At 33.8% G+C, this 27595-nt stretch overlaps 1 protein-coding gene across 6 annotated transcripts; it reads left to right on the top strand.

Annotated features, from left to right (window-relative positions):
* On the top strand, positions 1–27595 carry LOC133176224 (acetyl-CoA carboxylase-like). 6 transcript variants are annotated; one of them, XM_061311377.1, is made up of 52 exons: positions 1–18; positions 1419–1548; positions 2236–2374; positions 2701–2810; positions 3904–3985; positions 4179–4277; positions 4621–4832; positions 5275–5484; positions 5904–6077; positions 6437–6598; positions 6723–6886; positions 7180–7516; positions 7758–7828; positions 8209–8349; positions 8742–8870; positions 9152–9458; positions 9821–9940; positions 10388–10488; positions 11509–11597; positions 11783–11904; positions 12173–12286; positions 13952–14065; positions 14808–14897; positions 15251–15369; positions 15691–15834; positions 15994–16105; positions 16304–16423; positions 16540–16596; positions 16774–16815; positions 16949–17086; positions 17400–17477; positions 18486–18575; positions 18841–18912; positions 19034–19125; positions 19271–19382; positions 20007–20162; positions 20595–20726; positions 20838–20969; positions 21091–21228; positions 21554–21674; positions 21773–21870; positions 22217–22327; positions 22781–22924; positions 23082–23202; positions 23297–23393; positions 23514–23610; positions 23918–24053; positions 24436–24613; positions 24867–25134; positions 25613–25783; positions 26218–26351; positions 27252–27595. In XM_061311377.1, exons 2-52 carry the CDS (start codon positions 1426–1428, stop codon positions 27364–27366), a joined length of 6735 nt encoding a protein of 2244 aa, XP_061167361.1. In that variant the 5' UTR covers positions 1–18; positions 1419–1425; the 3' UTR covers positions 27367–27595. The 6 variants fall into 6 exon arrangements, with proteins under 6 accessions (XP_061167361.1, XP_061167367.1, XP_061167362.1 ...); XM_061311383.1 differs by lacking the exons at positions 1–18; positions 1419–1548; positions 2236–2374; positions 2701–2810 and adding an exon at positions 2900–2938; XM_061311378.1 differs by lacking the exons at positions 1–18; positions 1419–1548; positions 2236–2374; positions 2701–2810 and adding an exon at positions 3100–3124.

The raw sequence follows: 27595 nt of genomic DNA, 5'->3' as shown, positions 1-27595 counted from the left end.
TCATCTGATACCTGCTAAGTATGATTCTTTTAAAACTTTTAAGTAGTATGATATCAACCATTTCTATAATATCTTTAAACTGCATAGTAAAAACTAAGTTTGCTTGTTTTCAACAATATAAAAAAAAAGCTGATAAAAGCCAATGATTACTACATAGACTGCTAACATAATATGCTTTTTAGATAATCAGTTTTTGTAGAATTGGCTTCACTGTGTGAATGAAATTTTCACTTGGGTAGCATTGGGGAGGGGAGGGGGTGGGGTGGGGAGTGGCATGGGATGTGGTAATGGTTTGATTTGTCTGTCCACAATTTTAACCTTGAATTTAAAGTTTTTAACTATCTATGAAAAAGAGAGACTGTATTTGGTGGAAGTCAATGCTTTATTAGAGGTTTAGGGGTAAACTGGAGAAAGGGTTCTAAGATCAGGAAGAAATTTTACATCACTGGAATTAACCATTGTTTGTGTTGTGTTATAAACAGTATTAACTAGATTGATGCTTAATTAGCTGCTGTATATATATATTTTTTTTTTACATAAATTTGGAATTAACAAAGTAATTAAAAGTATTTATTGTTATATAGTTTCTTCATGATTAATTTGAGCTTCTGAAAACTGAATATTTTAATTTGTTAAAATTTGATTTAATTAATTCAATAAATTTTTAATAAAATTTAGTTTGTTCAGAGTAGCTTATTATGAGCATAAATATTATAAAACATAGAAGTGATCCAATATTTAACAATTTGATGCCCTGGAAAAGTAACTATGTATCAATGGCCAGCCATTAGAAAGAGGAAATTTTAAGCAAACTACTTAAATTATACATTAAGTCAAAATAGAATGCATTCATGTAAAAATTTAAACCAGGTGGCTTATAAAATTCATGTATGTTCTATTCTTACAAGACAATCACGATAAAATACATTATTAATGTAAAACAATTTTATGAACATTTTTTAATATTTCCTTATGGTTCCTTATGGATAGGATTCCCAGAAAAAATGCTGATTTGTTTTATAAAAAATGCTTCAAAAATTATGTAAAAAAATGCATGGTTAATGATAATAGTTACTTCTAGTTTGTTTGATATACTAAATACATACTGTTCATTTGTGCAAGTTTTTTCTGTTACAGTAACTAAAACAGTATTTTTTCGTCACATTTTTAGCATGGTTGAAGTGCATGGTTTGAGTGCATGCTTTATGAATTATATATTTTGTTTATAGTCAGAGTCTTTCAAGCAAACTTTTTTCTTTTCTATTTATAAAGGGTTTATTTAACTTTTAAAAGATTTATTTATATGTATGATTATTAAAAACTATTAACAAGTAGGTAATTGGTGGTTAAAAAAATATGCTGAGGTAACAATATTTAATATTGAAAATAAATAAAACAATGTACATCTATATTTGTAGGCATTCTATGTCAGGGGCCAGTAATCTTGATAGCAGGGGGAGGCGACTTAGCTACCACCCCAAGGACTTCTCTGTAGCCACCCCCGAGGAATTTGTCAAGAGGTTCGGAGGAAATAAAGTCATCAACAAAGTAAGCCTAGGTTCTGTAAAATGGAAAGCTGATGTAAAGTTACACGATTTGTCAAGAATGTTACATATACATGTATGGTACGATCTGTACTCATTCATTATAAGACCACATTGTATAAGGTACAGGCCCAGGAGCTGTTTGCCTCTGAGTAAAAAGTGGTTCTCTGTTATTTGCTACTGAAGGATAGGATAGAGAACAAAGATTTTGTCATACTGTGTAAACTGTAGATCAAATATTGACACTTTATTTTAGCCAGGTAGTCATTTACTTTTTATAAATTTTCACAAATTTTTTTTTTTGCTCTATATTAAAATGTTTAAGAATACAAATACATGTATGTTTATGCAAGAATAAAATTTTAGTGAGCAGACTGTCTTGCGATAAATGGATAATTACTTCATGGCTGTGTTTATGGTCAGTAAAAAGGATAAACAGTTAAATCTTAGTATCTTGAATTAAAAAGGACTGACCAAAAAAAAAAAAAAAAAAAAAAAAAAAAAAAAAAAAAAAAACTTAGAGATACTGGGATGAACAAGTATTCAAGATAACATTGAACTATAGTTTGAGACTGTGAATCCTATTCCACTTATTGTTTAAATAAAACAACTGTTTTAAGACTGTGTCAGAATATTGTTGCATAGGGAGAAAAGCTTTTTTGATAATAATTTTTTTTTCTGAATAATGTAGGTGCTGATAGCTAACAATGGAATCGCGGCTGTTAAGTGTATGCGGTCAGTCAGAAGATGGGCCTATGAGATGTTCAGGAATGAGCGAGCCATTAGATTTGTTGTCATGGTTACACCAGAGGATCTCAAAGCTAATGCAGGTCTGTTTTGCAAACATACAGTCTATAGCCATCACAATTTTTTCTCACCTTCATGAACTTAATGAAAAAAAAAAACACCACTATACTTACAGCAATTGAGAATAATTTATTTAATGTATATTTCAATACAAACATGATAAAAATAATTATTTGATTGTCAAAACTATTTCAAAAGTTACTTTCATATGAAATTTTCACACAATTTTGTTCTCAGTTTATTGACTTGAGGCCAGGTCATAGGAGACTAGTTTCAGAATACATGTATTCTTTTTCAAGTTTGAACTTTAAAGGAATTTTTTGGTGAAATTTTCATCTGTTGACTTCAGAATACATCCGATTAGCGGACCAGTATGTCCCAGTACAGGGGGGTACAAACAACAATAATTATGCCAATGTAGAACTTATACTGGATATAGCCAAGAGGACTCAAGTACAGGTAATATTATAACCTAGCCAATGTAGAACTTATCCTGGATATAGCCAAGAGGACTCAAGTACAGGTAATATTATAACCTATCCAATGTAGAACTTATACTGGATATAGCCAAGAGGACTCAAGTACAGGTAATATTATAACCTATCCAATGTAGAAATACTGGATATAGCCAAGAGGACTCAAGTACAGGTAATATTATAACCTAGCCAATGTAGAACTTATACTGGATACAGCCAAGAGGACTCAAGTACAGGCAATATTATAACCTAGCCAATGTAGAAATACTGGATATAGCCAAGAGGACTCAAGTGCAGGTAATATTATAACCTAGCCAATGTAGAACTTGTACTGGATATAGCCAAGAGGACTCAAGTACAGGTAATATTATAACCTAGCCTATGTAGAACTTATCCTGGATATAGCCAAGAGGACTCAAGTACAGGTAATATTATAACCTAGCCAATGTAGAACTTATCCTGGATATAGCCAAGAGGACTCAAGTACAGGTAATATTATAACCTAGCCAATGTAGAAATACTGGATATAGCCAAGAGGACACAAGTACAGGTAATATTATAACCTAGCCAATGTAGAACTTATCCTGGATATAGCCAAGAGGACACAAGTACAGGTAATATTATAACCTAGCCTATGTAGAACTTATCCTGGATATAGCCAAGAGGACTCAAGTACAGGTAATATTATAACCTAGCCAATGTAGAAATACTGGATATAGCCAAGAGGACTCAAGTACAGGTAATATTTTTACCTAGTTTGTGATTAGGTCACATTTAAGAGATTCTTATTTATAAGGTGCATGTATTAAGTATGTATAAATACATTGTGGTTCATGAATGTAGATGGCTTTGTCCTGACTTGTTTTGTTGAATATCTGTAAAATTAGAATCAGAAAATAATGAATTTGAAATGTTTAATGTAACTTAAGCATAAATATTACATGTAGTGTGTTCCCCACCCCAGTAATGAATTGTTAAGACATTAAAACTAATCAGATTGTTGATTATTGGTGTTTTGCTTTTAAAATAAGATGACTCAAAGCATACATGTAAAATTGAGCTTGTTTGTTTTACAGGCTGTTTGGGCTGGCTGGGGCCATGCCTCTGAGAATCCCAAGTTACCAGAACTTCTCCATAAAAATGGAATAATATTTATTGGTAAGTTGATAAATTTAAAGAGACACTATTGTCAGATATCAAAGTTTGTATCATGTATTTTTGTGGGAAATAATGTATTTTGTAAAGAATAAATTTTTTATTAACATATAAAATCATATTTGTATGGTGCATCATCTTTGCTTAACTTATTTCACATAAGGTGTAAAGTCTGTACTTGTTTTTTTTCCAACAGGTCCACCAGAGGGAGCAATGTGGGCCCTGGGAGACAAGATTGCCTCCTCTATTGTAGCCCAGACTGCTAAAGTCCCAACTATGCCATGGAGTGGATCAGGTACATTATACCATAGCTCAATATTCACTAATGATTTTAAATAATCATTAAAGTGATAACATTTTCAAAGACAGTATTATAAAAAAAATTAGGAATATTGAAATATTTGAAATATCAATAAAATCACTGACAGTAATTTTAGTTGTTGTCATGGTTTGAAGAGACCCATGAATTCATGTCATTCATGAAATGTTAAAATTTAAAGCAATAGTATGATCATGTTCATCTCTTCAACCACAAAACCAAATCCCCATGAACCAGTCTTTCTTCCTCAAACCACGAAAATTTCAACCCCCCCCCCCCCCCCCCACCACAAAAATAACTTTAGAACTTTTTTTGCCAGGCCTGACCCTGAACTACTCCAAGAGTGACAACAAGCCTGTGAATGTGCCCACAGACCTTTACAGGAAGGGGTGTGTCGTGGATGTAGATGAGGGTCTGAAGTCAGCCAACAAGATCGGGTTCCCCGTGATGATCAAAGCCTCAGAGGGAGGGGGAGGGAAAGGGATCAGGAAGGCAGAAAACGCTGACGACTTCCCCAATCTCTTCAGACAGGTATGAAATAGAAAAAAAAATATTGTCATGAAATGTAAGTAGATAAAAAACGGTGAGAAATTTTTATAATTGTGAGTAAAGGTTACATAGAGGTATTTAACATATTTGATTTTCAAAATGGAATTTTGACATTATTAACATATAACAGTTACTGTAAACCAACAATTATTCGCGTCATCTTTTATTCGTGATTTGGCAGTTTGAAATCAATCTGTGAAAATTAGTTTTGGTGATCTAAGAAACATTTTCTACAAATACGGAGCAAAATAATTGGTTCGTGGTGATAAATATTTGCGAGTTAAAGAGGGTCGCGAAACTCGCAGATATTTATCGCACCTGAATAATGGTTGGTATACAGTATCAAATTTGATTCATAGCTCTTATTAGAAAATTCTTCGATAATGATGGCTCTTAAAGAAAAATCTGTGTTCTATATATATAGGTACAGGCTGAGGTCCCGGGGTCTCCTATCTTTATTATGAAGCTGGCCACACATGCCCGACACTTGGAGGTCCAGATCCTGGCTGATAACTATGGTAATGCCATCTCCCTGTTCGGGAGGGACTGCTCCATCCAGAGGAGACATCAGAAGATCATTGAAGAGGCACCGGCCTCCATTGCCAAACCAGAGGTGTTTGAAAAGATGGAACAGGTAATCAGAATTTCGGGGTAATTGTTGTAAAAAGAATCTTTTTTTCTCATCTTTCTCTTAATACTACCTTTGTAAAGTCTTCTCAGACTTTGTTCACCAGAAACAATGTTAAACATTTTTATGTAAACAATGAAAATTGAATTGTTTAGTCTATTATACAATGCTCTGTAGTTGAATGTAATGTTGTACCTTTATTTCCTATGATTTTAATTCAAAATCGTTATATCTTTATTTTATGTGACTAATTAAATAGGATTTAAATACTGACACCTACCTCAAAGCAGAAATCTCTTCTTTCTGTTTTAAACCTCACCTTGACTCACTTTGAAAGTCAAAATCATCCAAAAAATTTTGTATTAGTCATAAAAAGTTCAAATTATAGCTACAATGTATTAATTTATTATTATAATTCTCTCCAGGCTGCGGTGACACTAGCTAAGATGGTGAGATATGTCAGTGCTGGTACGGTGGAGTATCTGTATAACGAGGAGACGGAGACCTTCCACTTCCTGGAGCTTAATCCACGTCTACAGGTGGAACATCCGTGTACAGAAATGGTGGCAGACATCAACCTCCCAGCCGCTCAGTTACAGGTAAAAGAAGAATGTAGAACAACAAAATTGTCTTGGATATTCAAATTTTTGCAGCTGTAGCAGATGCAAGGGTTTATAAAGATTAGAAAATAGATTTCCTTTGAAAATTCATCTATTGAATTATTGTCTTGAGGCAAATTGTCTCTCCAAAAAAAAATAAAAAAAAAATATGTGTACATGTATAGCTGCATGTTTGTTTCATTTAAATTTAAAATTGATTGTTCACTTTAATTTTAGAATTGAGACTGTAGTATTTTTTTCCCAGATATTTATTGGGGAGGAAGAAAATATTGTATGCAACTTGTGCACAAATATAGTTACATACAGTATTTGTATGTTGAATATTCCATCTTTTACAGATTGCAATGGGTTTGCCCCTGTACCGATTGAAGGACATCAGACAGTTATATGAGGTGGATACTTGGGGGGACAGCCCTATTGACTTCTCTAATCCCTCCATACACCCCAGACCTAGGGGTCATGTTATAGCAGCCAGAATAACCAGTGAAAACCCGGATGAAGTAAGATTAAACAACAAATAGACATGATAAAATATGACAGTAAAACGAAAATAATTGCAGAAAGCATTGTCATAGAGGTGATCTAGTTGTATAATTGCTGTATTTAAATGTTTTTTTTCCATAGGGATTTAAGCCTAGTTCTGGGACTGTCCAGGAGTTGAATTTCCGCAGCAGTAAGAATGTGTGGGGGTACTTCAGTGTGTCTGCCACTGGAGGCTTACATGAGTATGCTGACTCCCAGTTTGGACACTGCTTCTCCTGGGGAGAGAACCGTGAGGATGCCAGAGAGTGAGTGTGGGGGTAGGGTTGGGGGGATAGGGGAATTTGTGATAATGCCTGGTATCATGATATTTTGTGTTTGCTAAAAAAATGTTTCAAATTGATTGCATTTGTTCTGAGTAAAAAGAATCAATTTATAATACATTCATTTTCTCCAACCATTTAAGGTTCCCCCAACTTATTATATCTAAAATAATTAATATGGGAATTTTGATTTAGATGAAAAATGAACAGTAAAGGTTTTAAAGAACAGAAAATCTTTGGAAGGAAACATTCTGTACCTCATTTCAAATGAATTACAGGAATTTAGTGGTGGCATTGAAGGAGCTCTCGATCCGTGGAGACTTCCGCACAACAGTGGAATACCTCATCAAACTCTTCGAAACAGAGGAATACCAGAACAACAAGATAACGACAGGCTGGCTGGACAAACTGATATCTGAGAATGTTCAGGCAGAGAAGCCAGACGTCATGCTGGGGGTGATATCCGGAGCGCTCCACATTGGAGACCACCAGATCCAGGAGTGTTTCCAGATGTTCCAGACTTCCCTGGAGCGGGGACAGATCCTGCCAGCCACATCACTGAAAAATCATGTGGATGTGGAGTTTATAAGTGAAGGGATCAAGTATAATGTCAAGGTGATCATAATAATAATAGAAACAGGACGTATTTGAAGGTTATGAGTAAAAATTTTTTTTAGAGTTGAATGAGAATTTATGGCATGTCATGAATGTTAGGTTATACATGGATCAATTTTGAAAAGGAAAAAGAAAATATTGTGCATCAAACAATTTCAGAATTAAATGCGTGTGTAATATAATGCCTTTGACAATTTTTTTTAAAAACCAGTGAATACAGTTTTGTTGTGTTGTTTCCTAGGTGGTGAAGACGGGGCCAAACAATTACTTTATTTGTATGAATGACTCCATGCTGGAAGTGGAGGCCCACAGGTAATTTAGAGATCAGGCCTTGAGACCATAAGCTGAGAACAGACTTACGTCGAAACTTTTATTGTGAATATCTTGAGTTTTATTTAACATATGTACTTAAAATATGCAGGTTTGTAAAATATTCTAATTTAAACATAAGTTAAAAATTTTGTTTTGTTATGAAAATTATTTCAAAAGTAATTTGAAATTTTGACTTTAGTCTATTCTCAGTTTATGGTCTTAGGGCCTGTTTGATTATTCAAATTACAAATCTAGTGTGACATTTCAACAAATGAAATAAAGGATAATGTACATGTAATTAAGAAAAAAATCATCTTGTTAAGTTAACAAAGACAATTATTCATAATATTAACATTTTATACTTTATAATTTGTTTTAAGGCTAAGTGATGGTGGCTTGTTGATCTCGTTTGATGGAGCCAGCTTCACTACGTACATGAAGGACCAAGTGAGCAGCTACAGGATTACTATAGGAAACAAAACCTGTGTCCTACATAAAGAGAACGACCCTACCAAACTCAGGTATTTTATGAACTGTGTAAAGGGAGAGAACTCTGAAAGAAAAAAATTTAATCTAAAATCAAATATATCCAAAGAACTTATCATGCTTTAGTTAAGGAATATAACATCACAAAAGCTGATATTTATTTTATAGAAAAAATTTTAATTAATATATTAAAGATAATTTAATATACAAGGTTATTTTTGCTGTATTATGCTCTCAAACAATTTGCTCCATTTTAAATTCACTCAGACATTTTTGTGTTCAAAGAGAGATAACTTTTAAATTTGTAATCATCCTACCCACAGCTCAGGAAGGCAAAATAAAATGTGGGCAAAAATTTCCTTGTTTTCTTATTTCTCTTGCATATTTCTTAATGCTTTAAAAATTAATATGTCCTTTTATTATAAAGGTCTCCCTCTGCTGGTAAGCTGTTGAATTACATGATAGATGATGGTGGTCATGTGTTTGCGGGGGATGTGTACGCAGAGATAGAGGTCATGAAGATGGTCATGGAACTAAGGGTCACAGAAAATGGATGGTAAAGGATTGGAAAAGCAAATTTTTTTTTTAATTTTGAATTAAGGGGCTTTGTTTTTAATGATTTAACCAGAAATGATGAATGAAATGAAAAAAAAGAGATTGAAAATCTAAAAAATTGAAGTTGATATGATTGAATAATTTAATGTCATTTATCTCCTTGGATTTGTGGCTTTATAAAGGTTTACTTTTCCAACATTCTGATTTATCAAATCTTGCTTTTCCTTGGAAGGTAAGGTATATAAGTTTCACAATTTTTACACAACTTTCTCTGTGTTTCAGTGTTCATTATGTAAAGAGGCCTGGAGCAGTATTGGAGGGGGGCAGTATTGTAGCCAACCTTGACCTGGATGACCCCAGTCGTGTCCAGCAGGCCCAGAGCTTCAAAGGGAAACTCCCCCAGCCTCAGGCCCCTCCCACACATGGGGAGAAACTCCACCAGATCTTCCAGAGCACTAGGGCAGAGCTGGAGAATATTCTGGCCGGGTACACACTGCCAGATCCTTACTTTAAACCTAAACTACAGACCTCTATAGAGAGACTGATGAAGTGTCTGAGGGATCCATCACTACCTCTACTGGAGCTGCAGGTAACAATACAGAATTTGGAAAATGAGAACTGGCAGTAAACTTAAAATTTAAGTTGAATGAAAAATTATACCATTTTGAATATCATTATGATATCAACTTGATATGATTCACTTATGGGGACTGTTAAAGATCCATATATATTCAAATTTACCTTTCTTTCTAATATTAGTCCTTGGAAGTTGTTAAAAAAAATCAATATTTACATGTACTGGTAAATTTCACTCTGTTGTGAATTGGATTTCCATGTAATAGATGATGGTTTGTTTTTACTTATAAGTATTTTCTAACACTAAGTATAATTGTGTTTCTCAGCTTGAAATTTGTGGCTGGTGTGAGTGACAACAATAATTTTATTTGTCAGGATCTTGTTGCCATGATATCTGGGAGAATTCCTCCACAAGTGGAGAAAGCCATCAAAAAGCAGCTTCAGTCATACTCCAGTAACATCACTTCTGTACTTAGTCAGTTCCCAAGTCAACAGGTAAAATCCAATAACATAGACTCTGTAAAAATTTAAGGGGGAGTATGCTTGCCATTTTTTTTTCTAGATGTTTAAAGAATGACAACTTTTAATAGAATCACCTGCGATAAAAATATTTAGGTTGGACAAAGTTTATGAACTAAATGCATTAAGTTAACCAAGAATTTAAAACTTCTAACTAAAATTGACCACAGGGTCAGATGAAAACAGAGAAAGCACAGAGATTCAGTATGTGTTTTTATGCACATGTATCTGAATTATTTAGTTGTTGAAATGTTAATATGTTGATATTCAAAATACATGTACTTGTATACATAGCCTGGATAAAGTGTTTTAACATTCAAAATATTTAGGAAGGGAGGGATATAGTTTTTTTTCTAATCAGTGAAAGATAGAGTCGTGTATTTTGTCACTAAATTAAGGTTTGCTCATGTACTTTCATTTTAGATTGCGAATGTGATAGACAGCCATGCTGCCACACTTACAAGAAGAACAGAGAGAGAAAACTTCTTCATGACAACACAGGGCATAGTTCAACTAGTTCAGAGGTTAGAGGTCAAAAGGTTTTACTGACCTTTAGTAATCTCAATTGTCTAAATATCTTCAAAGCATATCAGAGAGGGTATATTTTCTTCGACAAGCATGCATATCAATGAAACCATATCAGATTCATAAAGAAACCATTACTTGAATGTGTCTTCCATTTGCATGACAGTTCTATCATAAAGCTTAATGGAATGTATTTTGTACATGTTCTTTGTGTAATGCATGTGACATTTTCTTTTGACAGTGGATCTAAGGGGTAATGCTAGTGGGTTGTGAGTAGATTGAATTGCAAGGTTTTAAGATTTCTGGACACCCTTTCAACTTTTTCACAATCAGAACAGATATACTTTTAGTACAGTACATGCACATTCCTGAATTTTCTTTTCATTTTGTTAATGAAATAGTCAGATACATTATGCACGCCTCTAAACTTGAAAACGAGGGAATTTTATTTGAAAATCCAAGAAACATCATCCTAATTGATGCTTCATTTATATCAAAATAGTTTTCCAATGCATTCAAACTATTATCAGTTTCCAGGTTCATAGTAAACATTTTGATTAATAAATGGGAGGAAGCCCGTACTGAGATTAATAATCTTGAAAACTTGTATGGAACTGTTTTGCACTCTTCATAGACCTTCTGGCATTAACCCCATTTCTATTCTTTTTGTTACCACAGCCTAAATGTTCTGTATTTGTCTATGTAATTCCAGGAACTACATTCTATATTTTGTGGTTTTTGTGTGTCTATGTGCCTGTTGATTGCTTTTCCTACCCCTCTCTTTCTCCTTTAAATGTGCTTCTGTAATGACCATAACTCATTATTACCATAATCCCAGTGATAAACAGTTGTACTGAATCCCACACGGCTTTTTAAGAATTAGAAGGAATAAGTATCTGAAAATTTGTTCAGTTCATGGTACATTGTATTTAAAGAGTTCTGGTGAAAAAAAAGACTAATATCAAAACAACACTATGCTTTCACCGGTGTTTAACACAAGGGTAATCTCTGAATTGCAGATATCGTAATGGAATTAGGGGACACATGAAGAGTGTTGTACAGGACTTACTGAAACAGTATGTCAGAGTAGAGGTCCAATTTCAACATGGTAAGTCCATCCCTCCCCCCCCCCCCAAAAAAAAAAAAAAAAAATATGAATAAAAATTGATGAATGTATACTTTGTCACATAATTTCATCAGCCATTTATGATGAAATATTTTATATGGAAAATTTTAACCTTTACATAATATTATTTAATATGGCATTTTAGCTTAATAAATTAATTTTGACAGGTCACTATGATAAATGTATAGCTCAGCTGATATCTAAGACCAAGGATATGTCTGCTGTCGCTGGTAGCATCTTCTCTCATCTGGCTGTACAGAAGAAAAACATTCTCATCACCATGCTCATTGTAAGAATCATTGAATTTTGAATCCTGTGTTTTTTACTTCAATAAAATGGCTGACATTACAAACTTCAACAATATTTCTTTGATAAGAATGCTGTCAGTTAAATAAATGTATGATTGTTTTCATAATTATGAAGTCTTGATTTTAAAATGTAACCAGAAAAGGTGAATAAATAAATTGTAGCTTTATTAAAGAAAAGAAATGGTACTTTGGAACTGTAGCCAACTAGCCAAAAATCTATTAGTAATGGTAATGCTACATTTTCTGTAGGACCACATGTGCAGGAAAGAAGCTGGTTTGACTGATGAGTTGGCTTCCATTCTTACTGAGCTCACTACATTGAACAATGCTGAGAATGCTAAAGTAGCCCTCAGGGCCAGACAGGTATTCCATTGCTTATACGAGGGGTTATCAAAATGTTCGTGGACTGCCGCGATAAAATTAATAATATGTAGTCTTTGCTTACAAAATTTATGCGGAACATAAAAAAACAAAAGTTTAACAAATGTTGAAAATTTTAGCTCGATACGTTGATAATTTGCCAAATTATTCTAAAATTAAAAAGACTTTATGTGATCACCCGGCGCTGTCGCCGTTTAGTGTCATGACGTCCGCTTAACGTCATCGTTTCTTAATGTCCGCTCTCTCTACCTCATACACTTATCTTGATGAGATTACTTGGAGTTTAGTAAGGACTTAAACCCGTCTTATTTATATGAATTTACAATGTCATGAGCAGCTGTTTTCAATGCATATAATATTGTAAATGTATCTTTATGTGGGGAAAGATCCTCACTTGATTATGCCAAAATACTTAGCTTGTTGGAGTTCAATTTCTACCACACATGATCAACGTCACTTTTCGACGTGACTGACTTTTGACACCCTGACTACAAATCGACACTTACTGTGCATATTTCATCTCTCTGAATCTTTTTGGGCATTAAAAACAAGTAATCTGGATGCATTTTATTTTTCTGTAGCCAGTTTAAACATTCCTTAGGTCAATACCAGTTTTTCCAGGAGCGAAACTCTATAGAGTGTTTGAAAAAGAAACCCCTCCCCCTTTTTGACGTTATTTTCAAGCCCATAATTGTTTGGACACTCCATATAAAATTTACGATAAAATTTCATAGAAATTACAGAATGGGGTAAATATTGCAAATTTTACTGAACAAATGTGTCGTACCACATGCTTAAATTAACGAGATTTTTTGATGACAAATACTCATATCTGAAGAGTTTTTCTCATTACACTCAGGTAGGAAAAAACGTCGTATTAGAGGTTGCGCCGCCTGGACATACCTTTGCTTACAAAAACACTAACAATTTATTAAAAAAATAAAAATTATGACTTATGGTTTATTCTATAGATAGAAAAGATGATGCTAACTAAATGTGTAAAAATTCATTGATGTACCTAAAGCGGTTTTAATTTTATGACGCTAGTCCACGAACTTTTTGATAACCCCTCGTATAAATCATTATGATCATCATACAAAATATTCTTTTATTTGTGTATCAATTTCTCTTGCATAGAGCTCTTAAAAACATAGGAGTCAAGTATTTATTTAGGTGATGATATTTTTAAGTGATGGAATTTTTACATGATGGAAATATTTTTCCCCACTCACAAATGTTTGAGAGTTGATACTTTGTTAGTTACTGTGATAAATACTTTAATACATGTACATATATTTACATTTCCAAAAAATTTTCCTTAAGAATCTTTGCAAATGTGAAGACTGTTCATTTTCTCATGAACTACCATGGATGAGCATGAATATCTCCATTGTTACGTCATAATACCGCACTTGACGTCAAAACTATAGTGCAAACTGTTTTGCTTTAAGAATGACAGTTGAATGGTGTATTTTATGGTAACTCATCAGAAAATTATGTAAATATAAGAAATGAATTTAATTTTTGAAAATTCATGAGGTACATGAACTACAACGCTTCACGCCGGCATATTTATCATGAAGCGCTAATTAAATTCATTTCTTAAGTATATTGTATGTAGTTTGATTTGGGTTGTAATTTTTTCAGGTGTTGATAGCTGCTCACACTCCCCCTTATGAACTCAGACATAATCAAATGGAATCCATTTTTCTCTCTGCCATTGACATGTATGGACCAGAATTCAACCCGGAAAATCTACAGGTCTGGCAGAACTTTCATAATCTTTATCTTCATATTTTTATGTCCTTGTCAGTCCACTGAGAAAAAAAAATTCATTGGAAAGTAAAACTCTTAAGATTAATACAATTTTGTGTCTGTACAATTCCATCCTAGTTCAATGTTTCTTATACATTTACACTTGCATATGTACATGTATTTAGAAAAGAAAGGCTTATTTGGATTTCTTGTATGACGTAAGCTTTTAAGGTTAAACAAATTTCTTTTTTACGGATTGTCTGGAATTTATTTTTGTTGTATCTACACATAGTTCTGAAATACCTATTGCATGAAAATTCCTAGTTTTTAGTTTGGAATTGTATATTGTTGATATTATAAGATTTTGTTACATTTTTTAAAGTATTCTATTACAATTTACAAAAAGTAATATACTAATTAGTCTACTAATAAATGTATATTATTTTGTACCTAATGGGATAAAATTTAGAGAATCAGTTACTTTTAAAGTTAATTGTAGCAATTAAACTTGAATCATCAATTATGTTCTATTAAACTTTAAAGCCACTAGTAGTTATAATCAAGAACTCTTTCACTTACAGAGTATATACGTGTATATTGAATCCATTTCAGCACCTAAAATGGTTTTAATTCTTACCTGAACATGTAAAGAAAAATGCACCAAGTTTAAGATGCAGGAAAGTAGGAGAGAGTTCAAGGATTACGGGAAATAATTCAATTAATTGTGACTATTTATTTGTGTTTTTAGAAAATCATCCATTCAGAGACAGCCATTTATGACATCCTTCAGGAATTCTTCTGGCATCCTAACAACCTAGTCAGATCTGCTGCCTTAGAGGTGAGAAGCAGCATTCTTTGCCATGGATAAATTTTCATGATGACAGTTTCATTAACTCATTTTCAAGTTACACTTCGTTTCTGAGAAAAGTTGTTTTTTTTTTCCTGCATATGTTTAGTTTATGGTTCTTTACCCCTCTGTTCACTCATATGAAATTTTGCTTTAAAGATAATGACTTTCTAAAAGAAATTCAAATTATGCTATTTGACAATTTTATAAAGGAATAATAATCATAAATCAGGGTGAGAGTTATCTCTCTTATCGGAGGGTCTGTGAACCTTAAAGCGAACTTTTACAGCTCATTGCACTTTTCATGAATGATTTTGTACATGCTTTAATGTTTTATGACATAGGTGTACATTAGGAGAGCATACATTGCTTATGAGGTGAACTGTCTCCAGCATAGAGAACTTAATGGGGATATGTCAATGGTGGAATTTAGATTCCTCCTCCCCAGGTCACACCCCAACAGGTAAAGGATTATGAAGACATTTATGCAAGATATAGAGAAACTTGATAAAGGAACAATTTTTAGATGAAAAATAAAAAAAATATATATCTCTGAATTAATCTTTACTTTAATTGTCATTTATTGTCAGAGATAAAGGTTTGAATAATGGTCAGATTGCAGTTTCATATTCTTCATTTATAAATTTTGTGACTGCTCAAAACTATACATATCTAAAGAGCAATGGAGGTACAGGAATATGCACATACCCTGGGGGAATATGTACATGTCTTTGGTTTGATAATTACAATATACAAAAACCAGTGTTTGTTTTGTTACTTTCAGGCTGATGGTGATGCGCTATGACAGTAGTGACAAGGTGTCTGGTCTGTCAGACCCTGAAGCCCACATCGATCAGCTGGAGGAACCGCCCACATGTCAGAGAATGGGCATCATGGCGTCATTTAACTCAATGGCAGAATTCGAAATGTGAGTAGTGTTGAACTGCATACTGAAGTTTGGAAAGGAAAATCTCAACTAGACATTATTATATATATGAGCTGATAAGTCTGCATCCTTGTAAAAAAAGATTTTTAAAAAATTGTATGATTTCATAAAAGATAATGTTTTTAAAAATTGTTTTTGTAGCTACTTTGAGCAGGTGTTGGAATGTTTTACAACAGAGTCAGACAGCCCACCTAGCAGTCCAACTATACTGGCCAAGAGTCCAGCCGGCAATGAGGACTCCATCTCTCTACATGTGAGTGTAACTTCTGATATAAAAAAAGAGCAGAAATTCAAAAAGTTTAAAAATGATGGAAAGTTATTAAGTTGCCATCTCATGTTGCATATGTTTCACTACTATATCTTGCTCCAACCCATTTTTAATGTGCAAAATTCATGGTGTATTTATCAGTAAAGGGCACCAGAGAACCAATTTTGATAAATTTCTTTACAGAGTTCCTCAGATCCTGATGAGCCAATCCATATCATAAATGTAGGAATTAAATTCAGCAAGAAGGAGAAGTACGACGACAATGCCCTGGCAGTCAAGTTCCAGGATTTTTGTAAAGAGAGGGTATGGACTCAAATCACAAAGTCAAAACAAAGCTTGAAGCTGCAATTCTCTATCATAAATCTATTATGGCTTTCGTTTGAGATAATTGTATTTTTAATGTTCTGGGATATTTTTAGGAGCAGTATTTGTGTGAGAAGGCAATCAGAAGAATCACGTTTCTGGTCTACTGTAGGGTAAGTCTCAAAATGAATGTTTTCATTGTGATTGTTGTAGGGTAAGTCTCAAAATGAATGTTTTCACTACTATATTGTGTCACAATATGTATTTCAAGTTTTCTGTATGTGAAGCAATTTCATTTGAGTATGTGTATTGTATATGTGTTGTAAGCTTGGATTTTATTTCTCTTCCAGAGAAGTTCGCCAAAATATTTCACATATCGTGCCAAATTTGATGTAAGTAGAGAACTAGAAATATTCACCTATAAAGATGTAAATAAAACACATGAGAACAAGTGATGTGTTTTAAGAATTGTCTCTTTCTTTTTAATGTTTTAGACTGTGATAATGAAAATTGTATACTTTTTAGTTTGGTGAGGACAGGATTTATAGACATTTGGAACCAGCCCTGGCTTTCCAGCTGGAGATCAACAGATTGCGGAACTTTGATCTGGAGGCTATACAGACCAACAACTACAAGATGCATTTGTATCTGGGAAAAGCTAAGGTAGATTTTTACTCAATTCTGATTAGAGGGAGAGAAATCTTACAGTATACGTAAATCATATTTTCTGCCTACCTCAAGGTATTATGTAAACAATTTGAATGTTTGAAAATCACTTATTAAAAATGTCTGATTTTTTGGTGATCATTATTATTATTTTAAGCTTGTTGCACTACATAAATTGTTGGGAAATTAAAGTTGATTGAAAATTTTAATAAAGTCAGAGAGACTTGACCAAACATATTGTACCGGACAACTTTAAAAGGGAAATAACTCTGTAACTTGTGTTATAAACTTTTTGTTTACTGCGTAACAGGTAGCAGCCGGGCAGGAAGTGACGGATTACAGATTCTTTGTGAGAGTGATAATCAGGCACTCTGACCTCGTCACCAAGGTAAGTGCACACATAATTATGCATGAAAAAGTTATTCCAATTAAACCAAGTATTTCTTGTCAAAGTTGTCTTTTATTTGTAATTTTGTATATGACATCACCTGAGCTGTTGGGCTTTTTTAGCTCACCTGAGCTGAAAGCTCAAGTGAGCTTTTCTGATCACCTGTTGTCCGGCGTCCGTCCGTCTGTCTGTCCATCTGTCTGTCTGTCTGTCTGTCCGTCCGTCTGTAAACTTTTCACATTTTCAACTTCTTCTCAAGAACCATTAAGCCAATTTTAACCAAAGTTGGTACAGAGCATCCTTGGGTGAAGGGGAGTTTAAATTGTTAAAATGAAGGGCCAACCCCCCCTTACAAGGGGAGATAATCAAGGAAAGATAAAAATTGGGTGGGGTCATTAAAAAATCTTCTTCTCAAGAACCACAGGGCCAGAAAAGCTGAAACTTATGTGGAAGCATCCTTGGGTAGTGTAGATTCTAAATTGTTCAAGTCATAGCCCCTGGGGGTAGGGCGAGGTCACAATAGGGAATGAAAGTTTTACATTGAAATATATAGGCAAAATCTTTGAAAATCTTCTTCTCAAGAACCACTGGGCCAGAAAAGTTGAAACTTATGTGGAAGCATCCTTGGGTAGTGTAGATTCTAAATTGTTCAAATCATGGCCCCTGGGGGTAGAGCGGGGCCACAATATGGAATCAAAGTTTAACATTGAAATACATAGGCAAAATCTTTGAAAATCTTCTTCTCAAGAACCACTGAGCCAGAAAAGCTGAAACTTATGTGGAAGCATCCTTGGGTAGTGTAGATTCTAAATTGTTCAATTCATGGCCCCCGGGGGTAGGACGTGGCCGCAATAAATATTACAAAGGGGAGGTCTTGTGAAGAACAGCAGGGCCAAAGTAGCTCAGGTGAGCGTTGTGGCCCATGGGTCTCTTGTTTCAAATAAACACAGGCCTTATTTAAATTACACTGAATTGACAAAACTCTGATGGTACATATTATTTCATTAGGAGGCCTCTTTTGAGTACTTACAAAATGAAGCAGAGAGAACCCTCCTGGAGGCTTTGGATTCATTAGAAGTGGCATTCTCCCATCCACTGGTGAGTTAGGTTTGATAATGTCCTGTTAATTCACTTATTTTTATTGAATTTAAATTTTGTTTGGTTGAGGGGAAAAAATTGGTTCATGGGGATTAATTTTTTTGGTTTGTAAACAAGCTTGATACTGTAGTTTGAAATTTCAACATTTTCTGGAGGACATGAATTATTTGATCTCTCATACCTTGAAAGAACAAAAAACAAAAATGTCAATTTGTATCAGAATCATTGTCTACAGTACTAAATGGATATTGTGTAATAATTCCAGTCCAAGAAGACTGACTGTAACCACATATTCCTGAACTTTGCACCAACTCTGACCATTCCAGAACCAGGCAAGGTAAAATCAACATTGCGATATATACTCATGTTTTAATATATATATATCACTGGTTTTCTTGCCATTTCTGGTTATTACCATTGTGAACTCACAATACCCTTATACTGTTGTATCTCGACAGCTGGAGGAGACAGTGCGAGCTATGGTGATGAGATATGGCAGTCGTCTCATGAAGATGCGGGTTCTAAATGCCGAGCTGAAATTCACAATAAAGTAAGACTACTTCATGATGTTAAAATTTTCCATTGGATTCTGTTAAATATACATTTTTGGGTTGTACATACAATGTATATTTACTTTGGGGATGAAAATATGTAAAGACTTCTCACATATATCAAGTTTTGGTGTTTGTTTTTAGATTTGCATCCAGTGATACAAGCATTCCTATTCGTCTATACCTGACCAATGAGAGTGGATATTACTTGGACATGAGCATGTATAGAGAAGTCACGGATCCAAACATGGGACAAGTATGTGTTGTTTCAGATAATTTTTAAGTGTTTTGCTGTCACTCATATGACATACTCTACATATATGTTCTGTTCCAAAGCTTTTAATGATTTTAATCTGGGAAAAGGTGTGGTATGTAGATAGATGGTAGGTTGGTTGGGTAATTCGCATCTACATACCGTAAACATATTACATTTAGATGTGTATTCTTTTTAGTGCCTTTGGGAGAAAGCAACTTCTGCTAAATCAAGTACATCGCTAAATATCTGAAATACACATATCTAGTGCATTCAGATACATGTATGTGCTAAATCAAATTTACGCTAACTTACTGAAAAGTCAACTTCCACCAAATTTTGTGCTAAATAAAATGCATGTATACTGTATCTAAATATTGGAATGACTATGATATGAATTTGTTTCTGACAAAGACTTCATGCCTAAAAACTCTCAAGGCCATGACATCATTTTAGGTCAAGATCAACTTTAACGAAAAAAAAAGGGTAGTGTCTATACAAGAATTTAACCTCACTCAGCAGTTATCTTTTAGAAACATCCAACAATTATAAATACATGTTTTCCTTTGCATTAAAATGAGTTGTAAACTTTAGCATGTGTATCAAACTCTTGAGTACCTTTTCTAGGTGATGTTTGAAGCCTATGGAACAAAGCAAGGAGCCCTTCATGGTCTACTGATCAGCACACCTTACCCCACAAAGGACCATCTACAGCTTAAGCGATTCCAGGCCCAGTCAAGCGGAACAACTTATGTCTATGATTTTCCAGGAATGTTCACTCAGGTATAGAAAAAGACGTGGCCATATTTAGAAGTGAAACACTTACTGTGAAAGCAGAAATATGCATTGGAGATTTAATTTGATAAACAGTAATCAAGGAAATTAAATTCCTATCAAAATTTTTAACCAGACATTATTTTATTATGTTTACTTGCTTTTTGAAACAACAAATGAAGTCCCCATGAAATCATTTTAGATTGTGAATCAACAAAATTTTATCCCCACACAAATTCTGCTTAATATACACTAATTCAATGTATTTCATGATAAAAAAAATGAGAAGAGAGGAAGATAAGGAGTAATAGAATGCTTGTGTAGTAGGGTATGTGATATGACCCTTTCATTCTGTATTCGGGCATAAAAAGATTAAAAGTTGTGATGAATGCTGTATTTGCTGAAATATTTGTGTTATGATCTTCTTGTTCTGTATTTCAGGCCTTACAGAAGTTTTGGAAGGACCACAGAGAGGAGAACAAGATTCCTGCTGATGCCTTCAGTTGTATAGAGCTGGTCCTGGATAAAGACAACAACCTGTGTAAACAGAACAGACTGCCAGGGGAAAACGAGGTTGGACTGTAATATTGACTTAATCTGTTTTCTACACAAATTATTCAATCTTTAGTTATCATGGTTATCTGGAAGCTTACTGAGTTTAGAGTTGGACATTTTACATTTCAGATTGGAATGGTAGCCTGGCAGATGACTCTGAAGACTCCAGAATGTCCTGAAGGTCGTGACATCATTGTTATATCTAATGACATCACATACAAGATAGGCTCCTTTGGACCTGTGGAGGACCTCTTGTTTAAGGTATCACCCAAAGCTGATTCAGCTATGTAATAATTACTTTCAAATTTTTTATTTGTGTGTGAAATTTTAAAGATTACTTTGCAAGATCAATGTTTTCAACCATTAAAAAATCACTTTTCAGAAAGCATCAGAGAAAGCCCGGAAAGAGGGACTTCCCCGAATCTTTATCTCGGCCAACAGTGGGGCCAGGATAGGACTGGCTGAGGAGATCAAGCACCTGTTTAAGGTGGCCTGGAATGACCCCAGAGATATAGAAAAGGTAAGTTCATAGGCTTAACACAATATACAGTAAAACATGGCTACAGTGAACATGCTTATACTTATGATTAATGCTTATACAGAAGTGATTTTCATTCATTGTAATTTAAAAACATATTATAATCTTAAAGAATATAATGAATAAAAATTGCTTTTCTGTGGCTCTTTACTATAAGCATCATTCACTGTATCACAAAATAAAAAAAAAATAGTCAACAAGTACAAAACTACACAGAGTTGAGGTGAATTTTATTGTCGATAGTCAATGATAGTAAATTTCCTTTACAGTTGAATATACTTATGAGATGTTTTTTGTTTATTTTTAGGGATTTAAATACCTGTACCTGACCCCCGTAGATTTCAAGAAAGTTAGTGCCATGAATTCCGTCCATGCCGAACTTATAGAAGACGAGGGAGAACCGAGATATAAAATTATTGACGTCATTGGTAAGGTCTTTATTTGACCTGAACATTTTTGACTTGAGATTAAGACTGATATTCATTAAAACATTAATTTATTATTTTGCTTTTTCTTACATTTACAGGTAGAGAGGAAGGATTGGGGGTAGAGAATTTAAGAGGGTCAGGAATGATTGCCGGGGAGTCATCTATAGCTTACAATGATATAATTACAATCAATTTGGTTAGTGTTTGATTTTAAAACATTTACTGCTTTATTGTTACAAATGGTATAAAATTGATTTTAAGGACTGAAAAAGCTAAATGTAAAATGTGAAAGAGCAAGTAAGGAAATGCAAAAGGGGGATCCGGGATTTTATGTTGGAAGGGCCTATGGATCAGCCCTGAGTTTAAGTCTATGTAAATGTTGCAAATTTAGGTAAATTTTCATATTAATGGCATCATTAACTTATTTATTTGTAACTTACAGATAATTTTGGCAATTATGTATTGGTAACTTGTCAGGCTATAGGGATAGATGCTTGTCTGGTTTGTTTGTAGCTTACAGATTATATTGGTGTTATATTTAGGTAACCTGTCGAGCTATAGGGATAGGTGCCTATCTGGTCAGACTGGGACAGAGAACTATACAGGTGGAGAACTCCCACATCATCCTCACTGGTGCAGGTGCACTTAACAAGGTATAGCTATTATCTTTGGTATGAACGATACAGTGTACTTTCTGGTCTGCTCAGTATATTATTTTAATTTTTTTTTGGTTCAACTTAATGTTATGTTTAATTTCAACTGAATAAAAAAGATGACACTGTGTTATCTGAACATGTCCTGTTCATACGTTTATGTCTAGATGTCATAATTAGACATTAGAAATTAAAATACAGGAAAAAATGCTCTGTTCTATGAAAGTACTAATTCATGGTGGTTTATAGGCAACCAAATTTTTACCAGTTTGGAGTGGATAGGGGGACATATTTCTTTGAGTAACTTTTATTAACAGAAGATTCACTGAATATGTTGACAGAATTAGCATTTGTAGAGATGTAAATTCATGGGTAATGGTAATCCTTGTTCATTACTCCCCCCACGAACAAGGATGATTCCACATTATAATTTGAATATTTATTAAAAAACAGGTCCTTGGCAAGGAGGTATACACCAGTAACAATCAGCTGGGAGGTATCCAGATCATGTACACAAACGGAGTCACACACGACGTTACAGCGGACGATTTTGAGGGAGTCTACAAAATCATCAAGTGGCTGTCATATATGCCCAAGGTACTATCCAGTGTAGTAACTCTCACCTGAGAATAGTGAAACATAATTAAAAGAAAAAACTCCCAATAGTTAGAAAAAAATATTAAGTAAACATGATTTTTATTTTGTTTACACTATTACAAAAGTAGTTTTTATTTTACCTGAATTGTTGTTTTAGTGTAAAGGTTCCCCATTACCAGTACTGGATACAGGCGATCCTATAGACAGACCAGTAGACTTCATCCCCACAAAAGCTCCTTATGATCCCAGGTGGATGCTGAATGGCCGACAAAATCCAGGTGATCTAGATGTATTCTTATTACCATAGTCATTGAATTAATTTTTAAACTTTTGATTGAAGGATAATGTTTATTACTGCTATGCTCATTGTAGATGATAAGAATTCCTGGCAGAAAGGTTTTTTCGATCACAAGTCTTTCCATGAAATCCTACATCCTTGGGCACAAACGGTGGTCACAGGTCGTGCAAGGTTTGTCTCCCTTTATGCATTTACTGTAGCTGAATTATAAATCCAGTAAGTATTAAGATGGATATCAAGAGAAGAGGAAATCACGAGCTGTGTTGTTTTTAATATATGTGTTTGTTACAGGTTGGGAGGGATCCCTGTGGGTGTGATATGTGTGGAGACGAGAACTGTAGAAATGACGATACCAGCTGATCCGGCCAATCTGGACTCTGAGACCAAGGTACTGGTCAGGAACAGATGAAAATCTTATAGTTTTTTCTTCTTCTAGTATATTGTTAAAGAATAATGTTGAAACAATAACAAATTAAAATCCTAATTTTTTGATAGACATGTAGTGTACCATAATAGAACAATGTCAGAACAAAATCAAGAGTTTTTCTTTTAAAAATAAATATTGTACTCCATATTGAAATTTGATTTAATGTTCTGATGTGATTGGAGTTTTAAAGTGTGAATTTTTGTTAAACATAAGGGACATTAAAAGTGTGAAATTCTTTAAAATGATATTGCACTTGATATATATCTAGGTGATACAACAGGCTGGTCAGGTATGGTTCCCGGACTCAGCCTATAAGACAGCTCAGGCAATTAAAGACTTCAACAGAGAGGACCTACCTCTCATGGTGTTTGCTAACTGGAGAGGATTCTCTGGAGGAATGAAAGGTACAGGATGATAATTATGTCAGAAAATGTTGGATGCTATATGCTTGACATTCAAATTTTCATTAATATAAACTCTGCTATTTTGTTCATATTATTTGTCTATATGGTTTTTATGCAAAATCAAAGTTTTCTTTGGTACAGTAGCTTGCTGAAGATTTTTTAAGTTGAACATATGTTCAAATTTCATGTGATAGAGATGTGCTGCAGTATTTATTGAAACATGTTTGCGAACAGATGTTTTACGTATATTTTGTTGGTAATTTTTATGATACATATTGTAAATACATGTGTGACATTTTATAACTTGATTGTTTTTATGGTAAATATATGCTGATAAATTTATAGACGATGTATTACAATCTTACCTTGTGGAAATTTTTAGATATGCATGACCAGGTACTGAAATTTGGCTCATACATTGTGGATGCCCTCACAGAATATAATCAACCAATTATGATTTACATACCACCATATGCAGAGCTGAGGGGTGGAGCCTGGGTAGTGGTTGACCCAACAATTAACCCCACCCATATGGAAATGTATGCAGATGAACTCAGCAGGTATGAGATTTTGATAGAAGGTTTGAAGAGAAATGTAAATTCAAGTATGAAATTCTTCTCATAGCAGGAGCAACTGGGCAAAATTGTTCAAAGCTACTGAGAAAAAGAAATTTATCGTAAAAATAGATGACTTGATTCTTCATTTACTATCATGTAGAGACAGGAAAGAAAATATGTGAATAAATCTCATTTCATGTCTTCCAGAATTTCTTCACAAATGTACATGTAAGTTATTGTGATTATTTTATCCCAGGGGAGGTGTCCTTGAGCCAGAGGGAACGGTTGAAATCAAGTTTAGAAGGAAAGACCTGGAAAAGACCATGCAGAGACTTGATCAGATCTGTGTCCAGATAGTGGAGAAACTGACCAGTCCACAGCTGAATCCGGACGAGAAGGAAGAGCTCCAGAAGCAGTTGGCAGCTCGCCAGGAAAAGTTACTTCCCATGTACCATCAGGTGGCGATACAGTTTGCCGATCTCCATGACACTCCCGGTAGAATGGAGGAAATGGGGGTTATTACTGTGAGTGTAATTCAAAATATTTGAGATAATATTATGCATCTATTTTAATTTATGACATTTTTTAAAAATATGTATGCATAAAGATTTTGATAATTTTACACTTAAAGTGATATTTTGAATATGATATAAATTAATTGATAAATCATGTCTGTCTTTCAATTCTTCAATATTTTTATTTGTTGGAGATAAAAAAAAGAATTGGCTCTCAATTTTAGTCTGCCTGACTTTCTTGTTTATTCATTCTTCTTGACCATGTGTCTAAACAGAACTTTAACTTTTGCCTCGATATTCTTGCCGATTATGACAACATATTGTACATATTTTCTATGTAACTCTCACTGACAACAATAGAATAAGTTAAAAAGCACAAAACATCATTTTAAAGTTGATTTGATAAGAGTTTCTTGAAAATCTACATTGTACCTGTTTATAGGTCAAATTCATAAAATTACTAAATGAATTCATGTTTGTCACACAGGACATACTTAAATGGCAGAACAGTAGGGAGTTCTTCTACTGGCACCTGAAGAGACGGTTGTTGGAGAGACAACTTAAGAAGAAGATGAAGCAGTTCACACACAACGTAGGGGAGGGGGAGCTCAACTCTATGTTACACCGCTGGTTTGTGGAGGATAGGGGCACTGTCAATGTAAGTACGCTGTAGATAATTTATACCTATCTATAGTTAGTAAATAAGTAAATTTAGTGGTATGCAAATAAATAAATTTCATGGAAATTATTCCATATTTTATTAATTGAGTGACATATATTTTTGGCTGTCTAAACACTTTTTATTCTTGTTTAAATAAAAGAGTCCAATAAACATCTTTTGTTTATCAATGAACTTTGCATTTAGAGAGTTTTGTAACATTGAACAACCAAGCTTTGTCCGTTTCTTAGCACTTGTACATTGTAGCGAGGTGTAAAGAATTTGTTATATTATATTGCCATGTTCATGTTTTAATGACATTTCATAAATGAAAAGTAATTGCAAAGAAAATAGTTTCGGGTAATTGTCACTGCTCTATAAGGGTCTTTGCTTTATGACTGAGTTAATCTCCTGACCTGTCATTGATATTGTAGGCCTACCTATGGGAGGATGATAAAGCTATGGTGGAGTGGTTGACAGAACAGATCAGTGAGGACAGTATTGACAACGCTGTATCAGACAACATCAGGTGTCTACAGAGGGAGCACGTCCTACAACAAGTCAGGAGGTATAGGCAGAAACAGCATACTATAGCTCACTAAATTTTCACAAAATCTTTTTTTCATGAAATTGTTGTTTGGTATTTTTAAGTGAAACAAAATATTCAGGAATTTTGCTTTTTGCTTTGTATAATTTATTAGTAAAATTATGTGTGAGAATGAAGTTTTTGCAAGTCTTTCGTTATTATGCAAAAATAAAGGTCTCACAAATAAAAAGGGATTTATAGTACTAAAAACCAAAAAAGACACTGTCTGGATTGACTTGATCTACATGATCTACTACATATGGCCTAAAGGCTCTATTATAGTATCATATAGAAGCATAACTAAAAGCATACTAACAAAATAAAACAGAGGAGACCATCTATATGACTAGGGGGCTTTACATGCTGATGAACAGTATACCGGTACATGTATCTAAGAGATATTTGCTGTGCATTGTACTAACTTTATAATGCTTGTATAAATTGTTTCATGTAATATGCTAATCTGTTCATTACAAAACTGTCATTTCTTTTTGATCTGATTTTCAAGAGTTTGAATATCAGTTTATTTTATCAACAGTTATTGCCTTGTTTCATAGACTAAAAATGCTGATAATTTTCTTTTGCTTTGCAATGGGAAAAATTTAGTTTACTTAAAAACTGATGATCTTGACATAAGATTTTCATAGTCTCCCTTTAATTGATAAATTCATGTATCCAGTGCTTATAACTTACTGTCTAACTTTGTTTTCTCAAAATCATTGGGTAAAAAAAAAAAAAAAAATTCGAGGGTTCAAGATATTGAGGGTAAAATACTAAGAAAATGAACCTAGGACTTCCAAATCACTTTGACATACCCATTTTGATCAAGGTACAGAAGTTCAGCTATATTTTGAAAATAACAAACTTTGTTTCTGTTGACAGCTTGATACAAAACAATCCAGAGGTTGCCATGGATTCCATTGTCCACATCACACAACACATGACCTCAAGTCAAAGGTCAGAGGTCTCTAGAATTCTGGCCAACATGGACACATGACAAGAATGGACAATTAGAACCAGCAATGACAGTATTTACAAACATATCGTTGAAGAAATCATTTGAAACCATTAGATGTAATCTGATCAAATTTGCATAAAAATGCATACATGAAATCCATATCTGTCATTCATAATGACTTAATTTTTAGAATTATTTATGAATTAATTTTGTAATTCAATTCAGTATGATATATGAGCCATTACCAGGGTTTGAAAAAGATTATTTT

Source organism: Saccostrea echinata, unplaced genomic scaffold (genome assembly GCF_033153115.1).
Source record: "Saccostrea echinata isolate AGI-Se365-2 ecotype Australia unplaced genomic scaffold, CSIRO_AGI_Sech_v1 ptg000072l, whole genome shotgun sequence".
Taxonomy (NCBI): Eukaryota; Metazoa; Mollusca; class Bivalvia; order Ostreida; family Ostreidae; genus Saccostrea; species Saccostrea echinata.
This window is presented reverse-complemented; position numbering and strand designations above follow the sequence as displayed.